The 24,776-nt window shown below is 33.4% G+C and overlaps 2 protein-coding genes across 8 annotated transcripts in view; both read right to left on the minus strand.

Annotated features, from left to right (window-relative positions):
* LOC129804969 (translin) overlaps positions 1 to 6,257 on the minus strand; it is a 239,470-nt gene extending 233,213 nt beyond the window's left edge. Inside the window, exon 1 of the mRNA XM_055852767.1 lies at positions 6,246 to 6,257. The gene's annotated coding sequence lies outside the window, so the exon portion shown is untranslated. The remainder of the gene's footprint in view (positions 1 to 6,245) is intronic.
* The window catches only part of LOC129804968 (uncharacterized), an 83,788-nt gene that overhangs the window by 40,155 nt on the left and 18,857 nt on the right, over positions 1 to 24,776 (minus strand). For 5 of the 7 annotated variants that reach the window (XM_055852763.1, XM_055852762.1, XM_055852766.1 and 2 more), the window contains one exon: positions 14,231 to 15,731. In XM_055852763.1, coding sequence (XP_055708738.1) covers positions 14,231 to 15,731 — 1,501 coding nt within the window. Of the gene's footprint in view, positions 1 to 12,410; positions 15,732 to 24,776 lie in introns of those variants that run through there. The other 2 variants (XM_055852761.1, XM_055852760.1) reach the window with 2 other exon arrangements.

The raw sequence follows: 24,776 nt of genomic DNA on the forward strand, positions 1-24,776 counted from the left end.
CGATAATGCAGAAGCACTTGAGAACAGTCGTGTTCTAAAAAAATGTTCAAGAGAAAGATTTTCCCTTCTAATTTCTAATAAGAATAGTATCATAACTCTTCCGAAATTACACAAAATCGAACGTCCACATGGAACGTCCGAATTTTCATTGCGATCAATTCAAATGGATTATCCGTTTTATTAAAATGTTAAATAAATAAATATCATATCAGTTCAATATTTTACACTTAATGTAAAAGGTGTTTATTGAAAGAAAGTATATGCACACTTGTATTAAATTAAGTTTGAAGTGGAATTATAATTGCAAAATTTGTCACTTATAACCAATTGAATTGATTTTATGGACGATTTATCCAACGCATAATTGCATTTGCGTGCAATAATTGCCACCTACATTCATATCCTCAATAAATTTATGACGCATTACAGAGTATTATATGTATAAAAGTAAATTGGTGTAAAGTTGAAAAATTTCACTGAAAAATTGAAAATATCTTTCGAAAGTGGAAATCCAATCAGATAGTCAGAGTTATAAAAAATATTAGTTGTTCCAAAGACATTCGAAAGGTGAACTAAAAGTAAATAATCCACTTGATCATCTCCGGGACGATCGGATCTTTTTCAGGTTCATTAGCATCACTTTGAAAAGAGCGATACAGTTTACAGATAAATTACCTGAAGAACTACAAATCATCTTCAATCCATATTAGCGATAAGTAACTGAAATGTCCGTCTAGCACGAGGCAGACTTCAGTGTTAATTGATATGACTCTCAATTTTAGCCTCTACTAAAATCGTAAATTATTGAGCAATTTTTTGGCAAGACCATTTGCGGAAGAAGAGATTTCACGACTTTACTATACAAGATGGTTTTAAAAGGTGTCTAAAGATGATCTGATGAATTGAAAAAAAAATAAATAAACGGAGAGTGTATTAAATCGAATTTTAGTGAAAACACTCTCAATTGCTATGTAAATGTTTTGTAATGTTTTATGCGTCACGTTTTGGGTTTAAGAAAAATTATCTGAAAAGTGATTTTTTTGGTATTCATTGAAAAGAAAGTGTTGACATCATATACACAATAAAATCGGTTTTTGAACCGAAAAATGAGTCAAAATGTTTCTTTTGCGCAGTCTTTTGTAAAAATAACAGGGTTATTCAGAGAAAAAAACTCGTAGAATTTTAGAAAATTAAATAAAAACATTCGTTAGGGAAGAAATTCTTTAAAAAGGAGGTTATGTTTGAAATGAGGTTAATTCTAAAAAATGCATTTGAATTATGCCATCTTTTCATATTTGAATGAGTGCACATACTACTATTCCTCTGTCATTTTAAGGTTACAGTAGAGTCTCTCAAATCTGAATCTCTCAAATTCGAACGCCGTTTAGATTCAAAATGTCGATTGTGAGGTTATGTTAGAAAGTTCGTATTCTTGGTGAATGAAAATCATATTTATGTGCTTCTTCCTGTATGTTTACATAGATTATTATCGTATAAAATGAAAAGGAAGTATGTTACCAATAAAACTTGCGAGAAAGTACGAGAATTTGATTCAAAGTACAATTTAATCTCAAATAAATTTCGTTGGTTTTGAAAAAATCGTTCGAATTTGGGAGGTGAGAAATGTCAAAAATACCCCCCGAGCGTTCGAATTTAGAAGACTCTACTGTACTTATAATCATATTCAACAAGCCTATATCCTGACACAACCACAAATATTTGACATTTCAACATTTTTGACGCACGAAAACATTCTAAACTCAATCGTGACTAAAAATAGGAGCTTCATTTATTTTATAAAAAAAATGTTTGTTACTATTTTTTTTTCATTTAGACATCTTCTTCTCATTCACATCTGGAGTTAGATTATTTTACAGTGCCTTGGAATTTTATTTGCACTAAAAGTCGTTGTTGTTCGAAAAATTCAAATTTGCTTTCGAATTTTTCAACAAAATTTTCGCACAATATTGGGAAAATTCATAAAAAATCACATTAAAAATCTGTTAAAAATATTACTTAGTGATTATGAGAGTTTTTATAATAAAATGGGCCATTGTTGCCTTCATTTCACTTCAGGACACTTCGAAATTTGAACAGAAAGTGCCTTGGCCACCAATCAAATGATTCAAGAATTAAAAATGTCTTTCCTCTGACTTTCGAAAGCGATCTTCGAATTTTTTGAACTCCATTTGTTAATGAAGCAATTAAAATCAAATTCAAAAATTAAAATTTTTATCATATTTTGAGTTTTGCTTTCTTTACAACATAACCTAATATAACAACATATTTTTTGTAAATGTGACTGAATTTTTCGTCTATTCTAGTGTAAAACAGTTGAAAAAAAAACTTCGAACACTTTTGTTATATACAGTCGAGTTCCTCAAATTTGAACGACGACGGTTGAGTTCAAAATGTAAAATTTGAGGTTATGTGAAGAAAGTTTTGCGTCGAGTCTGAATTAGAACTATTTTTCTCTGGTGTTTCCTCAATATTATCGTATCTTCCGCAACAAATTCCATTTCTTGAACAATAAATTACATTGATATATTCTGTAAAGTTATCTTTCTTAAATTTGGGAAAGTGCATTTCACATGAATTCAGTTACGTTTTTGAATATATTGTTCAAATTTGAGGAGTGAGAATGTCATGTATACCCCCCCCCCCAATGTCCAAATTTGAGGAACTCTACTGTATTTTTGTTTTACTGGAAGATAACCTAAAACTAACATAACCTTTAAAAAAACATTTTTTACATGACAAAAATTCTTAAATTTCCCATCAATAGTTCGTTTTTGTTAGAAAGAGACGTGCCACTATTTAAAATTTTAAATAATAAATAAAGCACTGTCGCAAACATTTCAAAAGCAATAAACCTTTCCAACTTCACTAAATAACCCTACAATAAGAAAATTACCGTCAAACGTTATTCAAAGTTGGTCTTCATTTATGGAAAATATTAAAATTGCGGCAGGTGAACTGAATAGGAAAGAAGCATCATTAGATGGATTTTCAAAGAGAATTTCCAAATGAATGAGAAAAATTTACAAATTGAGCCTTTTTATGGTGCATTTCATGAAGCGACGTGCGCGTAATAAATTTCACATAAAACCTTTAAACTAAATATACATACTCTGTGAAACAGACACAGTCATTTAGACGCATGCATATTTCTCGATATTGTGGAATTTTTCGCATAAACACGCACATACTAATTTGACGAACAGCTGAAATTGCCAAAGTTGTTGGAGGTGGAGGAGACAAAAGAGGTGACTCCGTAGTTCCCAATGTACTCCACAAATGTACAGGAGCATGATGCAATTTCACAGTACTTTGCTAAGTTATAAAACGAGAAATTATATCATTTCTCTCTTCTATTTTTTTCACTCCGATCTCTCTACTCTTTTTTCGAAGAAAAATTGCCGATATTATCTAATTTCACGAGTTCACAATCTTCTGACTACTAAAAGGCACAGAGGGAATAATAATCCCCTTTGCTGATCTACATGTGTATCGCGAATTATTGGCATTTTTGTCTACCATTTTCGTGCAATGTCTGTGCCAATTTGGGCGGAAAATTTACTATTTTCCACATCACTTTAACAGTTGCATTGCAAGTCTACATTACAAATCGTCAAATTGGAGAAACATATAGGGGGAGGCTTTGAACTTTCGCATACAAAAATGATGTTCAAGTTCAGTGATTTTTTCTGACTACCATGCAAACTGTATGGATTCTCCAACTATGCCAAAAAAATGTCTTACTTATAAGGTTTATAATCCCACCAAACAAAATTCCAGGAAATCCTTAGATTTTCCTCCAGAGGAAAATGAAAATTTAATGGCGATTTATCCGATAGATGAATCAAGTTTCTATTATCGCACACGATTCACGCCATCATTGAACACCCCATTTTCACCGTAAATTTTGCACCGGACACTAAAAGTTGCACATCATTGTTTAAAGGGAACTCTAATCTACTTGATTAAACCATTTTTATATAGAATAAAACATTTTAATATCACTTTTTTGGAACTTTTCTGAGAGATGTTTTATTGACATTAAAAACCATTTTTTTGATTGGTTCTACGAGAATTTCACTCCGGAAACGGTTAAATCTGATGAATACTTTCTTAAAAAGTCCAAATATCACCAAATTTACACGAATCAATAAGTTTTTAAAGCTAAAAATTGACTAAAACTCTGCAAGCGAGAAGACCACACAAGATTCCACCATTCCTCCACGGAGCCGGATATGCACAAAAACGTTTGAATGCGCATCATTGAAGATTTCTCTGTTCCTGCAGCTGCAGGAATCGGGATTTAGCACAGATATTGAGCTTCAGCAGGTGAACAAGCTAAAATTTTCACAAAACATCTTCTTACGGACGCAATTTCTTTTCTTTGTCATGCAAAACAACACAATAGTGAGGTTATGTCAAAGATTGTCAAAAAACCAGTTGTAAACTGTATGAGCTTATTGCAGATGTGATTCTTTCATTGCACATTCAGTTTGTGCAAGCTTGAAAAATATTTTTATATCAAGGAAATGCAAAATTGCTTAATAATTACTCAACTGCAGCCTATTTGAGTCAAATTACTTCTTGTTTATCAACTTTACGATTTTTAAGTTTTCCTTTTTAGTGGTGGATCAAATCGGTAGATTACAATAGATGTGAATATGAGGGATCGTATCTAAAATGAAGTTTCCTGGAAAATATCTGAAAGAAGCAGTCTTCTATGTGCGATCGATGAATCTGAGTCAAGTTTGTGAATTTTGTTCCACCCACAAAAAGTGCCTGTTCAGCCTAAAAGATTTTTACATAAATCTGATTCCTAATAACCCTTCTACCCTTTGTGATAGTAGTTTTTCAGAAAAGTGATATTAATTCTGCACAATCGTATGAAATATTGCACAGCAAAATTACAGTTTTGGACCTGTTTTTATTTTTTGTTTCCTGAAACTAGGAAAAAAGGATTAGACTCTCAATTTTTTCAGGAAAGATGGGATTTAAGGTTAGCTATTACAATATATAGCCATATGTGAGATTCATAAAGGAATATGGGAGAAATATGAAGTGTCTGAAGGTAGCGTATGTGCGAACGATCAAAGCCTCCCCCTATCTCTCCATGCGAACTCCAATTTGTAACTCGTGGTCCAACATTAGGAAAAATTTATTACAACTTCAAGCTTAAATGCAAGGGAATTAAATTGCATTATGAATATTTTATTTGCTTTTGAGGATTTTTCAATTTTTTTTTACGTAAAATGATTGTGAATTTTCTCTAGTTTCAAAAATTCTATTTTATGCTAGCACTAGATCAGAGGAGTGCAAGAACGGTTTGAAACCGAACAAATGTCAAATGAAACTTGTACGTCAATGATCAAAACGCTATTTGAATTAACTTATTTTGACGTTTATTCGGTTTCAAACGGTTCTTGCACACGTCTGCACTAGATTCTCCTCAAAGTCAAACCCCTGTTGGTTTTTGAATTGACAACATAGATGTCTCTCGGAGCGGCGCCAATTTCTTCTTCGCCGACAAAAATAGATACAGAGATAGAAGATGTACTGGTGTGGTAGAAGGAAGAGGAGAAAAGACTGGATCCTTTAAGGACGAGTGGAACACCAGTGTCTCAAAAACAAAAACTTTTTTTTTTTGACAATAAAAAGGTATTTTGTCCCCTAAATAGTCCGAAAAATTCGTTTTTATTTTTGGGACACCGGTGTTCCATTTGTCCTTAAAGGGTTAATGCAAAAAAAATCGCTAGGAAAATCTTTTTAATTCCCCTCACGAGTGCACTTTCAGAGAGTAATTTATCGTCCGCCGGGAACATCATCACCGCTAAAAGGTCGAGACTAAATCCCGCAACGGTCGAGAAAACTCTGTTCGTGCACGATAACTATAAAATGTTTGCATTCCGAAAGATTTTCCCTAAAATTTACAATTTTTGTTGTAATCATAGAACATTCATACACGACTTCCGATCTTCGACCTTTCCATAAATCAACATTATTTATGACAGTCTTTTCTCTTTACCCCCATTCCCCTCCTTAGGGCCCTGATAGACCTGAGGATTAGCCAAGAGACGGCTTAGTGTAATTATATTAGAAATAATGGTTAATCTACATTTCCACCATTTTCCATTAAGTTGTCTCTCGGCTTAAGTCGTAAGTATGTCTAGGACATTACACGCCAAAAACCTGTTTTGGGTTTATTTGGAAAGCGACTCATTTCAATTGCGAATATGTTTTGGAAGTTGTCATTTTGTCCTTACACACCTATGTTCGAAAAACATTTCGATATCGAATATTTGAAGGTCAAAATTTAACTACTTTGGAGGACCAATTTTTCAACCGTTTTTGCTTAAATTTTATTTTATTTATTTATTTATTTGAAAGATCTTGAACTTTGTAGAGAGACTAGAGATTTTCATAACTTTAACATGAGATTTTCATGACTTTAACAGCCAACCGATGAGCTACCCTATTTACTACAGCTCCATCTTCCTAAGATCCCTCAGTATAGGCTGACACTTATCTACATCCCGGTGAATCCAATCTCTGTATTTCTCATTTATCAGTAAGCCTTCCTTTTTATAATTTCATCTCTAAATTTTTCATATCCTTGCCTTTTAGTAAATATTTTCTTTAGCCAAAAATTCAGGAAAATATCTACACAAACTACACAACCTACACGAAAATTCACTTTTCGCAGCAAACGTTTACACAGTCTTGTTGTTGTTAAATGATTGGAAGTGTCAAGAATACCGAAAATTCGAAACAGATGATCCAGCCAACGCTAAAGTGACGAAAATATGAACTTGCACATTAGATTTCTCTAGAAGAATTCTGTAATTTTCGTGGCATTGTCTTGCGTGAGTTCGAAAAATGACAATATCAATCGAGCTTTTTTTGTCATATCATATGAGTTCAAAAATGCAATTCATAGCTTTTATAATGAAATTCCTTTACTTGATGATTTTATGTAAATACAATACTTCTTGGTTGATTTGTTTAACAAAATTCATTGTCATTTGAATTGCCAGAAATCTCTAATATGTGACTTCTGACAATGTCACGTGAGCTGAAATGGCAATGTCACGGCTACAGAATCGCATTTTCGAAAAAGTTCTTCTAATATTTAATTAAACCCAATTTGTCACATGGCATTGCCAGAGCGTTACAGAATTCCCCTCCTGGTCAATTTTCGAATAAGTTTGGATGGACTTTGGAGGCTTTGTCTCTTTCAGAAGTTATTACTAAAAAGAGCCAATGTGCCACTAAAATATCCATGCTGCGAAATATTTACCAAAACTTCAACTTTACTGCGTTTGTACTATAATTAATACTCTAACGAAAGAGGCAATAGCATAATTTTTTTTTACACAATATTTTTTATGGTTTGACATTCCAGCAATAAAGATCTTAATTGGTCTCATTGTAAATGTTTTAAACTAAAAGTTCAAGAGGTTTATAATTTCAAGAATTTTTCTGTTAACCCATTCAGTCAATGTACTAGAAATACTTGAGATAGAATGTTCATATTTTGCAATTATATTCTTACTGATTAATAGATGAATTTTTTGAAAAGAAAAAAAATTTACCTATTATGGGGGCGCGGGGAACCCCTGTCAAACATACGTCTTAACGGTTAGTGAATTTAAATTCTGTGCATTAATTCACTACTCTATTGATTTTAATAGAGTAACTATCCAAGAAAACAAATTGGCAACTAGAATTCAAATCAAGAAAGAGGAAAGACGCCAATTTTAACAAATTCGTCGGGATGTCGAATTTTCCGTTCGCCATTTTGAGCAAAAATTTTGCATGACCTTCCGCGAAGCGAGAAAAGAACAACAAAATGTATTTCCATCTCTGTCGGACTATTTTTTCCAAGAAATTCAGGGACTAAATTAACTAAAAATCCATTCCCGACATCAATTCGTATAGCAATTGCTCAGAAATAAATCATCTAAAATTACTCAATTTGCGTATGATGTATAATACCATGGTAAGGAATGGGTTAATGCAAAGACAGACGGTAACTTATTGGTTTCAATAGGAGTTTTAAAAAAAAATTTCAGATAGTTTGTATAAATTCTGAATGAGTTATAGAAAAAACATTGCAAAAAAGAGATTTTCCCCTTTTTACCACTAGACTTATCAGGGAATCCAAGACCTTTCCATCGAAGCTAAACTTGCACCATTCTGTTAGAACTACGTTTTTTAGAGTCTTTTGAACCTTTGACCTTGAAAATCGCTTTTAGAAACGATTCAAGGGCACTTTCGTATACAAACAGAAATAGAATAATATTATAAAGTCTTATGGCCCAAATAGAAAACTCAGGCTGATCCTCGAGATATTTAGCTTGTAAATTTTGGTAGTAAGGATTTATCTCAAACTGTCAAACCCTGAGGACTAAGAATCATCAATTGGAAGTTCTTTGCATAAATTTCCTTTACCTAATCCTTTATTGAAAAATGTTACAGTCCAAATATGCCCGAGAATCAGTATGAGTCTATTTGAACTCTAAGACTTCGGGATTATTTTATTTTTGACTATATACGAAAGTGCCCTTGAATTCCCAATGGAGAGTTTTCAAGGTCAAAGGTACAAAAGACTCTAGAGAGCGTATTTCTCGACTGAATGAGGTAAGTTTGGTTTTGACGGAAAGGCCTTTGAATTACCAATAAATCTAACTCGGTTTTAACGAAGATTTAATCGGAAACAATCCAATTTTGCAATATAAGTCATTTTTTGTCCAAAACTTATTATTTTTTGTACTAAAGTAATTTAAAATCACTAGCTATATTGGAGAAACCTTGCAGTTCACAGCTGAAGTTAAAAATCTATTTTCAAAAAATTATTATCATTTTATTCGTTTAATTTACCAATCAAATTTCACATACTTCACGCCCTATTAATGTAATATCCTCTAATAACTCTATTAGGAATCATTACCAAATTAAAAAATAAGTAATATAGTACCTTGAAAATTCCCTCGATGGAAGCTACTCAACGAGAAAACAATTAATCAGCAGTTAAAAGACAAATTTCTACCATTTACCCAATCTGATGAGCATTGTTGAGATATTTTTCTCAATCAAATGCCACATGATTCCTTTATCTCTACGTCTCTCCCTTCCAATTTTATTCTTACAATCCAAAAGTGCACTTGGACACACAGAAAAATTCACACAGAGTGTGTTGGAGAGAAAGTTCAAGGCATGATTAAACATTAAAGACAAGTCGACGATTTAATAAATATTTATAGCGCTTAAATGATTGTTACCCAGAGATTTCCAATCTTTGCCACTCTCTGGAAGTCCACATGGTTGGGTACTTTTTTTTAACAGCCATGGGATTCATTTTGATGGTATATCAACTGCCCACGCAAAACATTTTCATCTCTCTCTTTTCTTTGGATAATTTTTCAGTGGCAAAAGTTAATCTGTGCACGGTCACAATTTTTGTACGAAAAAAAAAGAAGAAAGATATTTTCTCGTGGTCAGGAAAACAATCGTGAGTGGAACAGTTGCCATGAACCTCGGGGAGTCAAATTGTTTCTAGTATTTTGTAAAGAGAGAGAAATCCCCGCATGTAATACTCCTAATGGACAGTAACATTGAGGTATTTTTCAGATGTTTGGAATGCCAAAAGTGGCAATCATAGATTTTAAGGAGAATGAAGAAGAATGATCATGAAGAGGCATTTCGACATGAGAAGGGTGGATCCACGGTCCAGTCTGACACGCCGCAGACTCTACAAAAGTGGGTCATCAAGCGGCAAATTATTCCAGTTGCCAATGGCATCACATAAAAGAAAAAAATCATATATATGCCTCATCTCCGTCTCTATTTGTTTTCCACAACAGACTTATACACATTTTTCTATCATCTCTTGAATTGTCATAATAAACAACAATGCAGAAAAGACATCTCAAAGACCTACAAACACGTAAAATTATTGCGGTTTGTACGCGCAGAACAGAGTTGCTGGCTTGGTGATAAGAGATGTCACAAAAGAGATAATTGCAGTCTACTTCTGAAAAAACTAGGCCAACGATGGCAAAAGAGCACTGTCTTATTGTGCAATTGCACGCATAAAGAATTACTGAAGTATTGCAGATATATTATTTAAATGTCTTTCGAGAAGATTTACGCAGATTTAGCAAAAAAAATTCAAGTGAAAGAGGAATTAAAACTGAGTTAGTAAATATTTAGAAAAAAATCAATTTAATTATCCAAGACAGCACCCAGTTCTAGGTTCATTGAGAAATATTCATGAAAGCACATGACAAAATATTTCATATAAAATGCTTTAATTCATTATATTGCCCCAAAGGCAACATAAATAAAGATATTTAAAGCTTTTAATTTAAATCTATTAATAAAGGTCTAATACTTTTTTATATTTTTCATATAAACGATAGAAAGACGATGGAATTTATACCGTACATTAATTTGATAATTAAAAATGGAAATTAATAATTTATATTCATTTTATATTATAGAAGCTAAGTAAGCGTTAGCTGAGACACATACAGTTCCTATTCACAGCTGGAATTTGATTCTTCAATTGTGTCTCGGATAAAAGGTACAGTAGAGTTCCTCAAATTTGAACAATATTTTCAAAAACGTAACGGAATCAACGGAATTCATGTAAAATTAACTATTCCTAAATTAAGGAAAATAACTTTAGACAATTTTATCAATGGAATTTGTTGTTAAATAGGTGAAATTTGTTGAGGAAATTAATATAATACGACAATATTGAGGAAACACTAGAGAAAAATAGTTCTAATTCAGATTTCCATTTATCCTTTATCCAAGACACAATTAGAGAATCAAACTCCAATTAATATCGGGAGGAAATCCTGATTTTAAACTTGAACGAGAATATGAGATTGTAAAAATTCTTGGATAGTTACTAAAAATACTAAAAACCGAAATATAGTTCAAATAAGTTGTTTAAATTTCTAATAAGCCAAAAATCTTTCAAAGAAAATATTATATGTAATTGGTATAATTTTTAATGCCCAGCGCACAATAACTTTTTTTTATAAACATGTTTTCAAAGTCTCCTATGAGAGAGAACGACATGGCTGGATCTCTGTTTCATTCACTCTCATTGAAATGTCAAAAACATATTTACAAAACAAAATTTATTGTGCGTTGACCATAAGAATTTCATACATTCCATAAACGCTTTTATTTTTGCTAAAATTTAAAACTTGATAGAAAAGCCTCCAATCGAGAATATGTTATAAATAAGCTATTCTAAGTCAGTTTGTTTTATATTTTTTCGATATCGAATATTGAGTTTAAAATGTTTGTGTGTTTACTAAATTCTATGGTTATTAAATTTCAAAATGTATTGATAAAAATCTTCAGAAAAAAAGTAGTTTTATAATTGCTTTTTACAGCTGTAGAAAATTATGCTTATTATTAATAAATTATTTTTTTAAATACCTAAGTATTGGTTTGTGTATTCACTAAAATATATGGGTGTATTTACTAAATCCTTTTTAACAAGAAGAAACGGTATTTATTTCAAAAACTGAAGGTATTTTCAAAAGCAGCGACAAGTCCTTATTAATTGCTGCATTTTCAATTCGACGATAAACAAAAAATAATAATGAGAAATACTGCAGTTCTCGTAACGTCGTTGTGGGTGACTGCACTTTTTTCGCTGTTTTTCAACTTTACCCACTAAAAGTGGACAGTTAAAGTGAAAGGAGGGAGGTGAATGGGTAAAATTATTTGTATTCAGTTGTTAATGAATTGATTTTGTGCCACTAGCATTAATTTTGTAAAATTTTTCGATGTTAAAAAAAAAATCAAAAAAAGGCTTGCACTTGGGATAAGGTGCGAGTGACTTTACACTTTTTAATAAATACTAAAAAATCAACAATTTCTGATAATAAGTGACAATCAAGATGTTCACATCTAAGGGTAAAATGCACGAGATCTACAAGTTGACGTGGTCGCCATCTTGATTTCACGTTTCCGTCCGCCATTTTGAATAACTGTCAAAACCTAAAACTGGTCCGATTAGGTTGAAATTTTAGTATGTTGTAGCTGATGTCAAGACCTTTTCAGAACGTATCTATGTTCCAGTCTAAATCAAACATTTATCTAGATACAGTATCTCAAATTTTAAAATTTTGAAATATTCATATTTGTGCGATCTTTATTGTCCAATACTGAATTTTAAAACCTAAACGAAATGCCTCAGTAACCATTAAAAATGGTTGAGGCTTTTATTTTATATATTTATTTACTCTTACATAATTTAAAAAATAAACGAAAATGCATTTATTTATTTTTTTCTTTTATTTTTTTCATCTTTGCAAAAACAGATTTTCAGATCCTCAAATAATATGATAAATAAACAAAAACATTAATTTTCTTTTTTTTTGTATGTTAGATCTTATCGTCTAACGATAGCGCTGCCTTTTTGTAATGATTTCGATGAAAGAAGCTCCTCGTAGTTCTGTATTCATGAAAGTGTCAAAATTTTGAACTTCGAGCCCCTGTATCCAGACAATCGCTTGACTTAGGTTGGATGTTATATATGTTCTGAAAATGCCTTAACATCAGCTAGAACATTGTTTTAGAACTTTGCTGCTCACAAGTGCTTCTGAATTATAGACTTTTCTTTGTATTGGTTCATGTCTCGACTGTTTGGTGGTTTTAGAACACGCCGAAAACTGGACAAAACAGTCGAGACAGTAACCAACACAAAGAAAAGTCGATAATGCAGAAACACTTGTGAACAGTAAAGTTCTAAAAAAAAATATTCAGGACTACGGTAAAGCGCTCCTGGGCAGTCTACAATGGACTTAGCAGACTCTTCCGCTACGGGATACATCATTGTAAAAATGATTACCAATGCAAATATCTCGTTACCAATAAAAGTAATATAGGAGCTCGGTAATGTGCTAAGAAAATGTTTAGGGGAAAGATTTCCCCTTCTTATAAGGGAAAAGGAATAGAGAAAATCTTTCTCCTGAACATTTCTTAGCATCTGTTCTCAAGTGCTTCTACATAACTGACGTTTCTTTGTGTTGGTTCATGTCTTGACTGTTAAGTGGTTTTAGAACACGGCGAGAACTGGGCAAAACAGTCGAGACAGGAACCAACACAAAGAAAAGTCGATAATGCAGAAACACTTGTCAACAGTAAAGTTCTAAAGAAAATATTCTGGACTACGGGAAAGCGCTCCTAGGCTATCTACAATGGACTTAGCAGATTTTTTCTACTACGGGATACGTCATTGTAAAAATGATTACCAATGCAAATATCTCGTTACGATTAAAAATAATATAGGAGCTCGATAAAAAAGGAAAAGTAAGAGAAAAAATCTTTCTCCTGAATATTTTTTAGCACTTTACTCTTCTCAAGTGCTTCTGAATTATCGACTTTTCTTTGTATTGGTTCATGTCTCAACTGTTTGGCGGTTTTAGAACACGGCAAGAACTGGACAAAGTAGTCGAGACAGGAACTAACACAAAGAAAAGTCAATAATGCAGAAGCACTTAAGAACAGTATAATGACCAGCGCACAATAACTTTTGTTTGTAAACATGTTTCCAAAATTTCCCATGAGAATGAGCGAGATGACTATATCTAGATCTCACTCACTCTCACTGAAATGTCAAAAACATGTTTACTAAACAAAATTTATTGTGCGTTGTGCATAATGCTAAAAAAATATGTTCGAATGAAAAATTCCGTCTTTTCATTTTTCATTGAAATAGAATCATAAAGTCATCAAATAAATTATTTTAAATTCTCAATGATTAATGCAAAATCTGAATCTGAATTCACCAAAGTATTCACAGCTCTGTTCCGAAGAACAGAGCCGTGACACGAAATGCCTCATTTTGAGTGCAAGACAGAAGCCACTGTTTGGGTGAGACGCGATATGAATAAAGTGTGTGTAGATTGCACAAGAGGCGCAATAGCCAAGTTTAGAGAGCATCGTGCTACTATGCACAGTGCTGTCCGGGAGGAGGAAGAGAGGCCCACGAAGACATGGTTGACGTTACAAAATACACGATTCGATGCCACGACAAGGTTACACGCAATTTGTTCGCACCATGAGGCCCATAAATAGCGCGATTTGAGGTGTGAGCACAGAGAGATGGGGCGTATATCAGGGTGGGAGGGTGCTTTATGGATAAATCGGATATATTATTAAGAAATATTAATATTGTACTCACGTATGAGACCACGGAGATGGGCTTCTTCTTGCCGTTGCCGCTGGTGATTTTGGTCTTCCTCACAATTATTGGCTGATCCGGTCTATTGATCCCATAATACTGCTCCCAGATGCTTGGTTTATTGCGATGCCACTCGAGAATCATTTCTTGCTCAGACGCCGGGCCCTTGTATATCTTCGGCAGAAGAAGAGGCGCTGGCTGCATTGCAATATTCTGCTGCATTTGACTCTGTTCAGCCGGAACAATGGCATCACTATCCACAATTTCCTGTGCCATTGGATCACAATCTGAGGAGCATGGAGAGGTTTTTCGTTTAAGCTGAAAATTCGGATCTTCACTCTGATGAAGAAGATCTTCGTCATAGAAGGCTAGAGATCGCCTTCCGGATCCACGACATCCATCGGAAAAATTCCTCATGACCAGACTTCCCAGTCGTCGTTCATTCTCCTGATTGCGCATCCGATTCTCCAGGGCATTCTTCATGGTGGTCAATCGAGCATCCCGTGCAATTCCTGTGCATAGCTGCTGAATTTCAAATTCATTCGTCTGATTCATGACCTTTAGATAGTCATCCAGGTCACTCCGGAGATTCTTGATGTCCTCCTTGATCACAGTGGTATATTTGCGACGAGACTGTCGCTTGTCATCCGCACGGACAATCGTGCTTCGTGTTGGTGTCAATGGATCACCATTTTCGTCATAGTGCTCCTCCAGGAGAGTAGTAAGTTTCTTCCGGATATCCTCGAGGAATTCCCTTGTCGTCTGAATGGTGATATTATCCTCACATTTCTGCAGATAGAGCGAAAGGGATTTGTCCACAGATGACTGCAAATCCTCCAGAACACCCTCAACGCAATACGGATTTTCTGGACAGGAATTGACATATTTGGCACATCGATAGTTATTCTCCAGGCTATTGCTCTCCGACAAATCATCACAATCCAGAGCTGGATTGATAATTCCCTCAACTGAACTTCCATTCCCATCCACTTGCCCATTTTTCTCCTTATTGAGCAGAAATGAGTCCAAATTGATATCCACAAGAGAATCATCCATATCCGATGGCCAGATTGGACGGGGAATTTGCCCATCGATACCCTCCATAATTGTCGGTAATTTCTGTGTCGATCTCTTTGCATACTCTAGTGATAGACGCCTCTCCAATGGTGATCCATAATGCTGTTCATTCTCAAAATCATACCCAACAGATCGGTGAACCTTTCGTTCATCATCATTGAGGGTGTCAGCAAAATTGCACGTTTTATTATTCTTCTTCTCTGCGATCTTTGGTGTCATCTTTACCGCCGACGCCTCAATAGCATCAATCACCGGCTCACTGTAAATGTGCTCATCGACAGAGCCAGTGGAGTAGAGATTAGAGCTATAGTATCCCGATGAGCCACTCTTGTCCGTTGAATAGTGAGACGATGAAATGCGTTCATGACCAGATTTGCTGTAACCTTTTTCCGAACCGGAATTATTGGATCGTCTCATGGTGACTCTGAAAGGCACAAAGCCAATTGCATACAATTACTCTGGGGGCAAAATAACATGATGATTAATCAGCATATCTTCAGGGGATGGCATACTTCTGCAATTGCCGGAAAATAATGTTTTGACTTCCATTTAGTTTATCATGTTACCATCAAAGATAATAAAGTAGTTTTGTATGCTTTTTATGCACTTGATGCACATGGGGATTGCATAGAGAGCAACATCGCAAATGAAGATTCAAGATTGAAATTTTGATGAAAATTCCAAAATAATGTAGCATAATTGCAAAAAAAACAATTTTAAATTTTTTTATCCAGTCGTTATTCACAAAAAAAAAATATCGCATTTACAGAAAAAATAGAGGCAATGATACAGTTTTTACACAAATCAATCTTTTCACGATTTTCATGCATTAATATGAACTGTATTCAAAATTAATTAGGTAAATGTCTTCTTGTTTATTTTTCTTGAGTATTCGAATATATTTGGTACAGTTCTTAGATATTTATTCAAGGAATAAACATTTTTGATTAGTAAATTATCCATTTTGGTCAGAAAAATGTTCTTTTTTCCTCCTTAATCCTCTTTACTCAGGTCTTATACTCATTGTCTATTACGATCGCAAACCTACGCGGAATAAATAAATAAATAGATAACAAATCAATCAATTTCACACACTTAGAAAATACTTCTGTTGAGTCATACAGCCATAGTTCGTAAGACTTTTAAACCCTAATGCCATTTTAATTAACAAATTTGGAGAAAATGTTCTTTATGATTGATAAATAGCGCAAAAAATTATAAGAAAAATCCAAGATCCAAGATATGATTCAAGAATACTTCGTTTCAATTCAATTCATTTTTTATGTTCAGTTAGCTCCTGATCAAAATTTCGAAAGCCAAAACCCCGGAAATCGAAATACCGAAAAGCCAAAATCCCGGAAACCGAAATCTCGAGTGTAAAAATCTCGGAACGGCCTAAATCTGTTAGCCAAAAATCCGAACGCCAAAATTCCGAAGGCCAAAATTCAGAAATCCCAAAAGAAAATCCTGGAAAGTCAAAATCTCGGAAGCCTAAATCCTGAAAAGCCAAAATCCCGGAAACCGAAAACCCAAATGTGAAAATTTCGAAAGGGCCTAAATCCGAAAGCCAAAAACCCGAACGCCAAAATTTCGAAAGCCAAAATTCAGAAATCCCAAAAGAAAATCCTGGAAAGTCAAAATCTCGGAAGCCTAAATCCTGAAAAGCCAAAATCCCGGAAACCGGAAACCCAAATGTGAAAATTTCGAAAAGGCCTCAATCTGAAAGCCAAAAACCCGAACGCCAAAATTCCGAAAGCCAAAATTCAAAAATCCAAAAAAAAAAACCTGGAAAGTCTAAATCCCGGAAAGTCAATATACCAAAAGCCAAAATCCCGACAATCGAAATTTCGCACCTCAAAATTTCAAAGAGGTCAAAATCCCATATAATACGCCAAAATCCTGAACATAAAAATACCAAATCGGCATTTTGGCCAGCATCGGTTCAATTAGTACTTGAATGCGGCTGCTAATCACTTACAAAAAGCGAAGCTTCCCTTTTCAAAGAATATTATTTTCCACCCTATTGGCATTCAGAATTTTAAAATTTTCCCATATAACAATGCAACAAATTTGTTTTTTTTTTTTTTTTTTTAAATCTTTCAATTGAGCTTTTATTGATTATCCTAAAAAAATGCCTAGTCATAAGTTCGTCAAATATCTATCCTATCCTAATAAAGTTTATACTAAATAATTCTTTACTAGAAATTAGAAATTCGATTCCATGCGAAAATAAACGTAAATTTGCCTCACAAAAATAGTATCCCTCTTTCATTTGCGATTTTCAAAATCAATAAAACAAAATACATTAAGTAAAGAAAAATTATGACAGTGTCCTAGACTTTGTAAAGTGCTCAAACTCGTGACTATAGCTCAAAAGTACATTCGCATCAGTTACTGTTTACCGGTTTTCAACGGATTTGAACCGATTCATAAATCACACAAAAGATCTCCCAAAATTGTTTTAAGAGTAATAAAATTGATTTTTGGATAATAATTACGTATCGGTTCATAACCGGTGCATTAAGCAGTTCACAACAACTAACTGCCCAAAACATTGCCCAAAATACCTTAAGCGTAATATAAAATTGAATTTCTGAGAAAAATTAGTTATCGGTTATGAACCTGTGCATTACCGCTTTATAACCTACTGGAATCGGTCTAGGCTTATCAAGGATTCCAAGACCTTTCCAACGATTACGAACCCAAACATGATACCATTTAGTTAATAAATTCACTCACTAGAGCTTTTTAAGCCTTTTTTCCTAAGGGTTATACGATCCTGACGATGAAGGATAACGAATAATGATAAAGAATTTGAAAATCATATAGAAAAATTCACTTCTATTTTTTTTTACAATAATCGGAACTGATTATTGTTATTATATACTAGTGTAATATGTCAGTGTAATATGTCACATTTGGACATAAAATAAAAAAAAATCAATTCTAATAGAAAATTACAAATTTACAAAGGTAATTTTAAGCTTATAAAAATATTCAATAATAAGAAGTTGAGACAGCTTTTAATGACTATTTGAATAGCACCAATAAAAACAGTAATAATACAATACAATAAGTAATATAAAATAATAAGCAATAAGAATTTAATATATGAAATACAGCACAGATATTAATTTTATTAGATACTGGAGTGTATTTGTCCAGATAACTAGTAAATTTTAGAAAATTGATTTTATGAAAAACACTCTATAATTTTTAATTTTTACACTCTAAATTTTTCCCCTTACCACCCTTATTCCTCCAAAACCATGTTATTTTGGTTTATTTCGAATATAGCTTCTCGCTAGATTTTTTTTTTCATTTTCGTATAAGTTTCGGAGGTAGTCAAGGTGAATATTTCGAACATAAGTGGAAAAAAATTTCGATATAGAATTTTCGAAGGTCAAAGATTAAACACTTTGTTGGGCCTATTTTTCAACCGATTTGCTTTTGGTTTTTTTTTTTTTTGGAACGTCTTCAAATTTCCAACCCGGTTACATCGAGCTTGATCGGTAAAGTACCCTAAATGATATAACTTTCTTGAGTTTTTTTTTATAAGTCCGCAGGCTTGTTACTCATGCTAAAATATTCTAAAATCTGTTTTTGTAAGCAATTTTTTATTTAGGAATGGTTTTTGAATTCATGAATCAATTGAATAGTTAGTAAACCTATATGCACCCAACATCAAATCTCTTTTTGTTTATCTAAAACAGTGAGTAAATCTTAAAATTCAAAATTAGATAAAAGTGTAAGAAAACAGTCTTCCTAATCGTTTTGAAAGAGCTAATTTATTCTCTTTATACTGTTCATTATCTTTCATGAAAATTGCAATACATTTCGCTCCCTTTTCAACCCACAAACAACCAGCTGCATGAAGAAATATCTAGCCAGGAGGAGAAATTTCTAATGACACCCAACTTGTTCTATGTTAGTCGGTCAAACGCAAAACTGGACTTTTCACTTCGACTTTTTCTCATACCCCGCGTACATCCATTTCATTAAATATCTTTTTCTTTCATCTTGAAGCAGTGCAAAGGAAATTTCTGCATTTTCTCTCTATACTCTTTGCAGTGCAATGGGACAAATAAAAAAGACAAAGAGAGCTTTATGGTAGTGACAGGAAATTTATTTTTTGTTGAAAAATACACAAAAAAAACCAGTAAATTCAGCAATTAGGTAGAGCGTGTTGAGAGTTTTATCGTAAATTAATCGGTGTGGAAGGGCAATAAAAAAGAAATTCAACAGATATAGTTGTCGATTTTTGATGAACAAGAGTCACTTTCAAATCATTTAAGTCTTTTTTGTCGTCACTAACATCATGTGTTTGCTATGGAAATCTTTATAACACCTCCCAATTGACTGTCAAAAATTTAATTAAGCAGAAAGGGGCATTGGCCGTATGATTAGTACATGGAATATATGGGCTAAATGGCAAGTCTCAAGTGATATACCTTTGAGAAGCATTTCTAATCACTTCATGCGGGACAACCCAGACAGAAGTCCAATGTGGTATAACTGACCTACTCAACAGAGATTTGTGAAGGTAAATGTGCTCGTCACATGGCATATTCCATCACCACACATCGAGAGTGGCTGAAGAAAAAAAAACCTCATGAAATATTTGGAACAGGTTTTTTGGACTTTATTTTGAGGCATTTTACCATAAGAGATTTGAATTGGGAGCAATCTCCCAAAGACTCTCCAGCACCATTCGATATTTTGGCGCCAAAAATTTTCCATCGTATTCTATATTATGATACAATGATCGTTAATTGAATTATTAATGTATATTATTTCTCTTTTGATCAGATTTTCGTCATTCTGTATAGCTCGTGGAAAAAAAGTGCGAAAAAAGTAAAGTCTCTGACCACAATCTTGGGAGGAGAATAAACGTGAGAGAAAAAGTGAAATTATGAAATTGCTAGAGGCAGCATAAAAAACCCACAAAACACCCGAAAAAAGTTGAATTATGTATTTTTTATCTTTCTCCCTTTAACAAGACAGGACGGAAAATTTTATCTGAAACAAAATGCTGAGTGTGAAGTATTAGATTCTTAATCATTTCAGCTGTTATGATTGTCACGACCATATTATCTGATCGGGTTTAAGCTTTGGCAAAGCATGCATCGGAACCCAAGACATTTCTTAATCGAGACCTTCAGAGCAGAAGTATTCTCCTTTGTATATGCATTTCCCTATTAAAAGAGTCAACTTTTGCTCTGAGCATCTCAATTAAAATAAGAAAAGATCTTTCGAAGTTCTCCAGCATGCCTGAAATTCATATACCCCATACCCGGCTAACACAACGTAAGGTTTACTAGCTTAATGCTCTAATTAAAGGCATTGCCCATAGTCTTAAATAAGAACTTTGTCCAAGTGCAAAAAATAAATCCTTAATAAGTACTTTTTAAGTCCTTAATTAAGGAATCTTCTAGGCGATGGTAGTGAAATCTGGTGGCAAGAAGTGGGGACTAAAATAGAGAATGCGATGGATACATGTCAACGACTGGATACAAAGAGGTGGATTAATAATGACATGCCCGAAAATTCTTCATCGTCATCGTCTCTCGGCTTAAGGTGTAAGTGTATCTAGGGCATAACTTTATGAAATTTTCACTTTTTAACCTATCATCTTAATGATTTTCTAGTTCTAGACACTGATTGCCGGAATTTATGCTGAGGGATTTCAAGAGCTCATCCGGCATCAACTCAAACCTAGTGTGCCTCCAGTTCAACAGGCTTTAAAGCAATTATGTCGTATTGATTATAACAAGAAGACAAGCATATGGAAATACATTTTACAGAAATAAAAAATAAGAGGAATAAAAAAAATTTTATAGGCATTAGGGCCATTATGGTATCTCCTTAGAAAATCCTTAGTCGAAACTCCTTAATTAAGTACTTACTGAAAATACTTTTCATATCCTTAATACTGACTACTTAACTAAATACTTTGACAAAGACCTTAATTAAGTGCTTAGTAACCCCATAGCAAAATTCCGCGGAAATTCCAGTGGAAAACTAACGTCCAAATTGCAAAAATCTCCGGAATTTGACGCAAAAATTCCACTAAGTTTCCCATGGAATTCGGAGCCGGAAATTTCATTGGAATCATAGCTCTCCATGGAATTTCAAGTACAAACCACTGAAATTCCAGCATTGAATCCCGTGGAATATTTACATGGAAACTCACACGTGAAACGTCCGCGGGATAAGCTGGAAAAATCCTATGGAAATTTCCACTATCTTTCCACAGGTTTTCCCATGGTTTTTTCCACTATTTTTCTCGAATGTCAAACAAATAAAATGGTGTTGTGACAAGGTGGATAATTTAGGGTCAAAGGAACGTCTATTGACACTTTAAGAACTTTCGTAACTTTCCTGACTGATATCTTCTATTGTATTAAATTTTTTTGTGTTTAAATATTAACTTATATCAACTTATTAATTTGACTACCGTTCAGTATTATTCACTTTTCTCAAAATGTTTGAAAAACTAAAAAAAACTGTATTTTTTAAGATCATGACTAAATGCCATATCTATTGACACTTTCGGTATCTATTGACACACGAAATTTGAACACCTATTGGACACTTTTTCTTTACACCTTTGATTGAGATTTTGGTTGAAAACTTCCTTATTGCACTGGATGACTCCATCTGGGGGACTGCCAACCAGGGAATATATTAAATCTCCATCCAGAATGCCCCGTCCTTCCGTAAGAAACTCTTCCTCACAGAGATTTCTGTAAATCTTATGTCCCTTCACAGCAGCCATTCTCGTGATGATGAACTTCTCTATCCTCATAATCTTACATTGTATTCCTTACAGGATGCAATGGGCAGCTTTTAGATTTATAAAACTTGACACTCTCCTTAAGAATTCTCTCTCAATAGTTTATAGACAATACTCTTTCCATTAGGGCATCTCTGGTGCAGTCGAAATTTTTGTCACGCATTAGATTTCTGCAGTGCTAGAGCTGAAGGAAGTTCTACTATAAAAATATCACCAGTGGCAACTCACCAACAAACATTCTTAGTCTTTTTTGCGCACAAAGACTTAACTTGTTAGTAATTTCACTATTTCTTTCACAAAAATGCACCAACTTTGTTTACTTTTATTCATTCTTCTTATTCTTCTTCATCTATCAAGCTGATACAAAAGTCGGCAATCTGTACCTGTCAATAGACGTTGAAATCGACGATTTTGTCTCGGTTTATTGACACTGTAATTAAATTCATTTTAATTAAAATAAATTGATGCAAATTGTGTATTAAATTAAAATTTAGTTATTTTTTGACTGTTATGCAACAGATATACGTTCATTTTATTAAAAAAAATAGAAAAAAAAATTTTTTCTAAAAGCTTCTTTCTTACACTTTTTCATAAGAATCTTGAAATTTCTCCACGTCGACAATTGAAATTGCTTAAACCTTTTTAAAACCTTCTTAAATTCGCAGAAGAGTTCTAGAAAAGGGTAGGTTAAAGGAAAGCAGGTCAGATTACATGAATTTCACTAGATATAAACAATTTATATTAAATAAATTTCAATGTTTTGATGAGAGTGTCAATAGGGGTTCCCTGTCGAACAGACGTTCCTTTCACCCTATTTGAAAACCTTCCGCAAACATTTTTAGTGATTCATGTGGCAATTATAATATAATTAATTATGCGATACTGCGTTTCGTGTGGATAATAGTTTAGTGATTACATTAAATAGCTCGCCAACCTAAAATAATACTGTTTTTATGTCATTTAATATATATTTTAGGAAAAAATATTTTTTATAAAATATTTTTTTTATTGCATAAAGTGTTAATTCGTTATTGCTGGTTTAGTAAAACATATTATAATCCTCGTAATCTTTGCTATTTCTTTAATATTCGGAAGTAAAATCACGAGTTGCATGTGACAGCTTCATTTTTTTCTCCATTTTATTTAGGTGGAAAAATCCACATAAATTCCACGAACATTCCATGGATATATTCCACAGAAAAAATCCAGCATAAATCCATCAAATTTTTCTTGGAACCTATTATGGAAAATTTCCATGGATTTTTTCAAGGAAAAATACTGGAAAATTCCGAGGAATTTTTCGCTTGTTATTCCTGTTCCGCTTTCTTTTGCTATGGGGAAAGCTGCATCATGTCATATTAGTTCCGTTATTAGCCATCAGGTGCTGAAGTTTGTCTCCTGTTCCATATATTTTTTAAGCAGTTGATTGTCCCATTACTCCTTAAAATCAAGTCCTTTATTTAAAAACTTATTAAATACTTAATTAAGTACTTAATGTGTTAGCCAAGCAGCTAAGAAGAGCTACTAATGTAGAATAGCGGAAAATACCCGTTCTTTGTTCGTAATGACTAAATTTTCAATAAATGTGATTCATTGCATCTACATTTTAAGTACTAGGGAGAAGTGCCCAGTTTTTAAAATTAAACCCCTTAAAATTAAAAGCCCGGGTATTAAATTTTGAGAACAGTTGCCAGCGCCACTCGCGGAGAAAAACAGTGCCCTCACACGAAGAAAAGCATACGCATTGTCAGTAAGGGGAAGTGGGGCACGTTTGAAATTGGGATTTTTCACCTATTTTTAAATAAAATTGAGTCTTATCGTGATATAGCTTCTCAATCTGTTTGTGCAGCTAAATTATATCACGATAAGGCTCAATTTTATTTAAAAATAGGTGAAAAGTCCCAATTTCAAAGGTGCCACACCTCCCTCTAATGCTCAGCAACTTTTTTGTTTCTATTTCTCAGTGAAAATAAAACCATGAGACTTTTTTTAATTGAAAAATTCGTACAAAACTATGAAAATTTAGAAAATAATGCCAAATAACATTTCAGAATAAAATCAAAACAATCAAATAAAAGTAAACTATTTCAAATCAATTCTAAGATGACCTTATTGAAAGCTTTTCCAAGAAATACAAGTGTTGAAACTTTATCTTATCTTGCAAATAGACAATAAGTAATGGAAGAGATATACTTTTAGTGTTTTTTTTTAAATGTTTCTCTGAAAATTCTCAATCAGCCTAAAGTTTGTAAAAAAAAGGTTTATATAAAGAATCTCACTCAGTATAAGCTAATCTAGACTTATTACTGATTTTTACGTAAAAGAGTCTCTTCCCAAAATTGAGTTTGTAATTTTCGCTCACGGCTTTGGAAATTGAAGCCATTGAAACAACCGAACAATTTCTGACGATTTCCCAATAATCCGTGACACGATTGACCTCCCATTAGCATTAATCTCGATTGGCTTTTCAATCGGATGCAATCAAAAGTACGTTATCAATCTTTTCCACTTTGCTTTAAGGACAAACACAGCATCGATCTTTGATATTAAAATTCCCCAGCATCTTCCATCTGGTCACTTTTGTGGAATTTGTCCTGGACGAGACCTCCAACAAAAAAACTCGTCCCCCTGACACCATAAACAAATTGAGTAGCGAATGTTTGGTATTTTCCT

This window comes from Phlebotomus papatasi, chromosome 2, assembly GCF_024763615.1.
Source record: "Phlebotomus papatasi isolate M1 chromosome 2, Ppap_2.1, whole genome shotgun sequence".
Lineage (NCBI taxonomy): Eukaryota > Metazoa > Arthropoda > Insecta > Diptera > Psychodidae > Phlebotomus > Phlebotomus papatasi.